The sequence below is a fragment of the Numenius arquata genome, unplaced genomic scaffold, assembly GCF_964106895.1.
Source record: "Numenius arquata unplaced genomic scaffold, bNumArq3.hap1.1 HAP1_SCAFFOLD_154, whole genome shotgun sequence".
Lineage (NCBI taxonomy): Eukaryota > Metazoa > Chordata > Aves > Charadriiformes > Scolopacidae > Numenius > Numenius arquata.
Window position 1 is genome coordinate 185,240 of NW_027415214.1, and position 5,674 is coordinate 190,913.

Consider the following 5,674-nt stretch of genomic DNA (forward strand, 5'->3'; position numbering starts at 1 on the left):
CCTACCAGGGGAGGCGCCTCACTAGACCTACTTTTCACAAACAAAGAAGGACTAGTGGGAGATGTGGAGGTCGGAGGACGTCTTGGTCTTAGCAATCATGAAATGGTCAAGTTTTCAATTCTTAGTGAGGTAAGGAAGGGGGTGAGCAAAACCTCCGCCTTGGACTTCCGGAGGGCGGACTTTAGCCTGTTCAGAACCCTGGTTGGGAGGGTCCCTTGGGAGAGAATCCTGCAGGGCAAAGGGGTCCAGGAGGGCTGGATGCTCTTCAAGAAGGAAATCCTAAAAGCCCAGGAGCAGGCTGTCACCATGAAGCGCAAAATTAAAGAGTGGGGAAAATGGCCAGCCTGGATGAACAAAGAGCTTTTGATGGGACTTAGGGGAAAAAAGGAAGGTTTACCACCTTTGGATGAAGGGACAGGCAACTCAGGAGGAGTACAGAGATCTTGTTAGGTTACACAGAGAAAAAATTAGGAAGGCAAAAGCCCAGCTGGAACTCAACCTGGCCATTAATATAAGGGACAACAAAAAAAGTTTTTGTAAATACGTCAACAAAAAGAGAATCAGGGAGAATCTCCATCCCTTCCTGGATGAGGGGGGAAACATTGCGACCAAGGACGAGGAGAAGGCTGAGATACTAATGCCTTCTTTGCCTCTGTCTTCAATAGTCAGACCAGCTACCACCAGGGTGTACAGCCTCCTGGGCTGGAAGATAAGGATGGAGAGCAGAACAACCCCCCCGTAATCCAGGAGGAAGTAGTTAATGATTTGCCTATGCACCTGGACACGCGTAAGTCTATGGGGCCTGATGGAATTAACCCAAGGGTACTCAGGGAGCTGGCGGGAGAGCTCACCAAGCCTCTCTCCATTATCTATCAACAATCCTGGTCAACAGGAGAGGTACCAGATGACTGGAGGGTGGCCAATGTGACACCCATCTACAAGAAGGGCCGGAAGGAGGATCCGGGAATCTCTAGGCCTGTCAGCCTGACCTCAGTACCGGGAAAGATCATGGAGAGGATCATCTTGAGTGAGCTCTCACGGCAAGTGCAGGGCAGCCGAGGGATCAGGGCCAGCCAGCATGGGTTTATGAAAGGGAGGACCTGCTTAACCAACTTGATCTCTTTCTATGACCATGGGACCCGCCTTCTCCATGCGGGGAAGGCTGTGGACGTTGTCTACCTGGACTTTGGTGAGTCCCCCACAGCGTTCTCCTGGAGAAGCTGGCGAATCATGGCATAGACAAGTGTACTTTTTACTGGGTAAAACCTGGCTGGATGGCCGTGCCCAGAGAGTTGTGATTAATGGGGTGAAATGCAGTTGGCGGCCGGTCACCAGTGGTGTCCCTCAGGGCTCAGTTTTGGGGCCAGTCTTGTTTAATATCTTTATTGATGATCTGGATAAGGGGATTGAGTGCACCGTCAGTAAGTTTGCAGATGACATCAAACCAGGTGGGAGTGTTGATCTGCTTGAGGGTCGGCAGGCTCTACAGAGGGACCTGGACAGGTTGGATCATTGGGTCAAGGCCCATGGAATGAGGTTTAATAAGGCCAAGTGATGGGTCCTGCATTTTGGTCACAACAACCCCAGGCAACGCTACAAGCTATGGGAAGAGTGGCTGGAAAGCTGCCAGCAGAAAAGGACCTGGGGATGATGGTGGACAACCAGCTTAACATGAGCCAGCAGTGTGCCCAGGTGGCCAAGAAGGCCAACGGCATCCTGGCCTGTATCAGGAACAGCGTGGCCAGCAGGAGGAGGGCAGTGATGGTGCCTCTGGACTGGGCACTGGTGAGGCCTCACCTCGAGTGCTGTGTTCAGTTCTGGGCCCCTCACTACAGGAAGGACATGGAGCTGCTGGAGCGTGTCCAGAGGAGAGCCACCAAGCTGGTGAGGGGTCTGGAGAACAAGTCATACGAGCAGAGGCTGAGGGAACTGGGCATGTTTAGTTTGGAGAAGAGGAGGCTGAGGGGAGACCTCATTGCCCTCTACAACTCCCTGAAAGGAGGGTGTAGAGAGGTGGGTGTTGGCCTCTTCTCCCAAGGGAATAATGACAGGACCAGAGGAAATGGTCTGAAGTTGGAGCAGGGGAGGTTTAGATTAGATATTAGGAAGAATTACTTGAGTGAGAGAGTGGTCAGGCCCTGGAACAGCCTGCCCAGGGAGGTGGTGGAGTCACCATCCCTGGAGGTATTTAAGGAACGTGTAGCCATGGCACTTCAGGGCATGCTCTAGTGCCCGAGATTCTTGGGTTGTGCCTGTTTGTGGGTGGGTGTGCTGTGTGGTTGTGGGTGTTTGTTTTGTGTGGTTTCGGTTTCGTTTTTGGTGTTTGGTTTCTTTATTTTTTGGTTTGTGTGGCTGGTGCTAGTTAGGGAGTTCAGCTCTGGAAGGGAATTGCCCAGTGCCTGTCCCGACCTGTGGTCCAGGGCTGCCCCACAGCAGGAGGATGAGCTGCCAGAGCACTCGGGCTCCATAGCAAGGCAAGGGCTCAGAAGGAGAGCGTGGGAGTGAAAGAGCACAAGCTGGAAAAGACCAAGGTTGGTGCTCGCTGACAGAGCTGCTGTGCTCGGACTCTTTCCCCTCCACCTCTGCTCACAGGCATTGCCCTGCAGCTCCAGAGAAAGCCTGAGAGGAAGGATTTCGGGCAACAGGTCGCTGGATGGTTTTATATTTTATTTTAATCCACAGAGAGAGCAGGTCCTCATTTATACAGTATGTAGATTTCACAAATTTGGAAAAATACATAATTCGAATCAGCAAAACAAGTTGGTTTTTTTGGTAGAAAACATTATACAAAGTAAAGCAAAAAAAAAACCAACAAAAACCAAACAAAGGCCTAAACACAGAATTAAAACTAACATAAACTACAGTACATGAGCTTGACATATAATGAGTTACATTAACAGTGATTTGTAAAAGAAAACAGCTTATTGTTTCTGAAAATCATCTGGTCATCAGTTTCCACACTGCACCTTTGAGCTCTTTGTTCCTCATGCTGTAGATGAGGGGGTTCACTGCTGGAGGCACCACCGAGTACAGAACAGCCACCACCAGGTCTAGAACTTGGGAGGAGATGGAGGGGGGCTTCAGGTGGGCAAACACTGCAGTGCTGAGAAACAGGGAGACCACGGCCAGGTGAGGGAGGCACGTGGAAAAGGCTTTGTGCCGTCCCTGCTCAGAGGGGATCCTCAGCACGGCCCTGAAGATCTGCACATAGGACACCACAATGAAAAGAAAACAGCCTAAGCCTGAACAGGCACTGACCACAAGAAGCCCAACTTCCCTGAGGTAGGAGTGTGAGCAGGAGAGCTTGAGGATCTGGGGGATTTCACAGAAGAACTGGTCCAGGACATTGCCCTGGCACAGGGGTAGGGAAAATGTATTGGCCGTGTGCAGGAGAGCATTGAGAAACCCACTGCCCCAGGCAGCTGCTGCCATGTGGACACAAGCTCTGCTGCCCAGGAGGGTCCCGTAGTGCAGGGGTTGGCAGATGGCAACGTAGCGGTCGTAGGCCATGACAGTGAGAAGATAAAACTCTGCACCAATGCAAAAGAAAAAAAAGAAGAGCTGTGCAGCACATCCCCAGTAGGAGATGGCCCTGGTATCCCACAGGGAATTGGCCATGGATTTAGGGACAGTGGTGGAGATGGAGCCCAGGTCAAGAACGGAGAGGTTGAGGAGGAAGAAGTACATGGGGGTGTGGAGGCGGTGGTCACAGGCGATGGCGGTGATGATGAGTGCGTTTCCCAGGAGGGCAGCCAGGTAGATGCCCAGGAAGAGCCCGAAATGCAAGAGCTGCAGCTCCCGTGTGTCTGTGAATCCCAGGAGGAGGAACTGGGTGATGGAGCTGCTGTTGGGCATTTGCTACCACTGGCTGTGGTTATCTGTTGAGAAGGAAAAGGCAGTACAAAGTTCACCCTGACTTCTCTGAGCAAAACTGATTGCATGTCTCATTGCAACCCCCCACTCAGGCTCTCTCTTTTCAGGAAGACCTCTCTGCAGCTCCCTCACTTGAGCCCTGGCTTTTGCTGGATGAGGGTGCCATTGGGAGCAGGGACTCCGGAATGGGAAACTGAGGAGTCCTTCTGGCTGTGCCACAGGTTGATCTCAAATTAAATGTACTTGTGAGACATCAAAGAACTTTTTGTCTCTGTTCCCTGCAATTTTCCCAGCTGCAGAACTGAGCTGAGGGGATTTTGTTTTGTTTAATGTGTTCTAGATTCACCTGCCACGTTTAGGAGTGGGTTTGGATGCTTGAAATCCTTCACATTTCTAATGCATTCCAAGTGAAATCCTGTGGGTCCCGAGCAGCAAAGGGACTGTCCCGTAGTGCAGAGAGAGGAGAGCTGCTCTGCCCATCGGTCCTGTTCTCAGCTGCCCTGCGTTGGCAGCTTGGACCTGGAGGAGGGTCACACTCCGATGTCCCCCTAAAAAGAAAGAGGACGCTGCAGAGAGCAGAGGAATCCAGGTTCAAAGAGCAGATTCACAGACTCCTCGCCCTTTCTCATCTCTCCCCTCCCAGACTGGGACACAGAGGGATCACTGCAGTGGCCCATCTAACGCTGCCCAGCAGCATTTCCATGGCCTCAGCACCCAGATGTCTTCTCCATGGGCACCCTGGGCAGCACAGAGATACTTCTGGAGGGCACCCTGCAGCCCCACAGGACACCCCAGGGAAAAAGCTGAATGTCCTGAGCTGGCCTGGAGGAGACTTGGGCACGTTTCTCCCCTAGACACGTCTGTAGAGCAGGACCCAAAGGATGGGAGTCTGAACAGGAGCTGAATCTGCCGCCCCCGACCCCCACCCCCGGCACTGACTCAGGAAAGCCAATGGTGAGAACCAGGGCAGCACAGGCAGGAGGGGACGGCAGTGAAACGCCACAATGCTCCTGGCCAAGGGAGGAGGGACACACAAACAAGATGGAAATCAGGGGTTTGCCCTTTCCTGGGCTCTGGCTGCCGCAGGGGTGATGCGCAGCCAAGACCCCATGGGCCTGAGGACAGAGGCTCTGCCTGGGCTGGGAAAGGAGACCAGGGAGGAGCTGCTCAGGGGAAGGTGTCTGTGCTGCAGGGACAGCAGGGAGGTGCCCACATCCCCTTCCCCAGCCTTTCTGGCAGCAGCTCCCTCTCACTCCCTGCCCATGTCTCTGCTGCCAGGAGCCGTCTCCCTGTCCCCAGCTCAACTCCTGCCAGTGCTCACAAACCCCATCCCACCCGCTGGGCGCCCACCTCTGCCTGCAAACACCTCCCAGGGGCATCTCTGCGTGTGCAGGGGCTAAAGAGCAGATCACACAAAACCTGATGCGGCTGCAAAGGGGAAGATGCTGCTGAGTGAATGTGCTTCCTGAGAAGTCCCCTTAGAAATGTCACGAGGAAGAGCTTAACCTGTGAGAAGCCCTGACCCGTGCAGCACTCTCTTGACAGCAGAGGCACCGTGCCCTCACCTGCTCGTCCCTACCCTACCGTTGTGGTGGTCACTCCTTCCACCCACAGCTTCTCCCCACACTCCCCGGGCAGGCTACAGCTGACCCTGGCAGCAGCAGAATCCCTTCCCAGCACACAGTGCCCTGGGGTGTAGGGTCCCCGCTCTGATGGACAGCCCTGGCCAGCCCTGTTTGCACACGCGGCTTCACGCTTCTGATGCCCAAGGCCTTCTCTGAAGCATGTCCTCCTCCTCCAC

General features: G+C 53.6%; 1 protein-coding gene across 1 annotated transcript; it reads right to left on the bottom strand.

The window, feature by feature from the left end:
• Window positions 1-2,937: 2,937 nt before the first annotated feature.
• LOC141478511 (olfactory receptor 14J1-like) lies at window positions 2,938-3,855 on the bottom strand. Its single transcript, XM_074167548.1, has one exon. The coding sequence runs from the start codon at window positions 3,853-3,855 to the stop codon at window positions 2,938-2,940; it is 918 nt and encodes a 305-aa protein (XP_074023649.1).
• Window positions 3,856-5,674: the final 1,819 nt, after the last annotated feature.

Excerpts from the sequence above, each read along its gene's own strand:
- LOC141478511 (XM_074167548.1), bottom strand. The coding sequence starts at position 3,855 with ATGCCCAACAGCAGCTCCATCACCCAGTTCCTCCTCCTGGGATTCACA.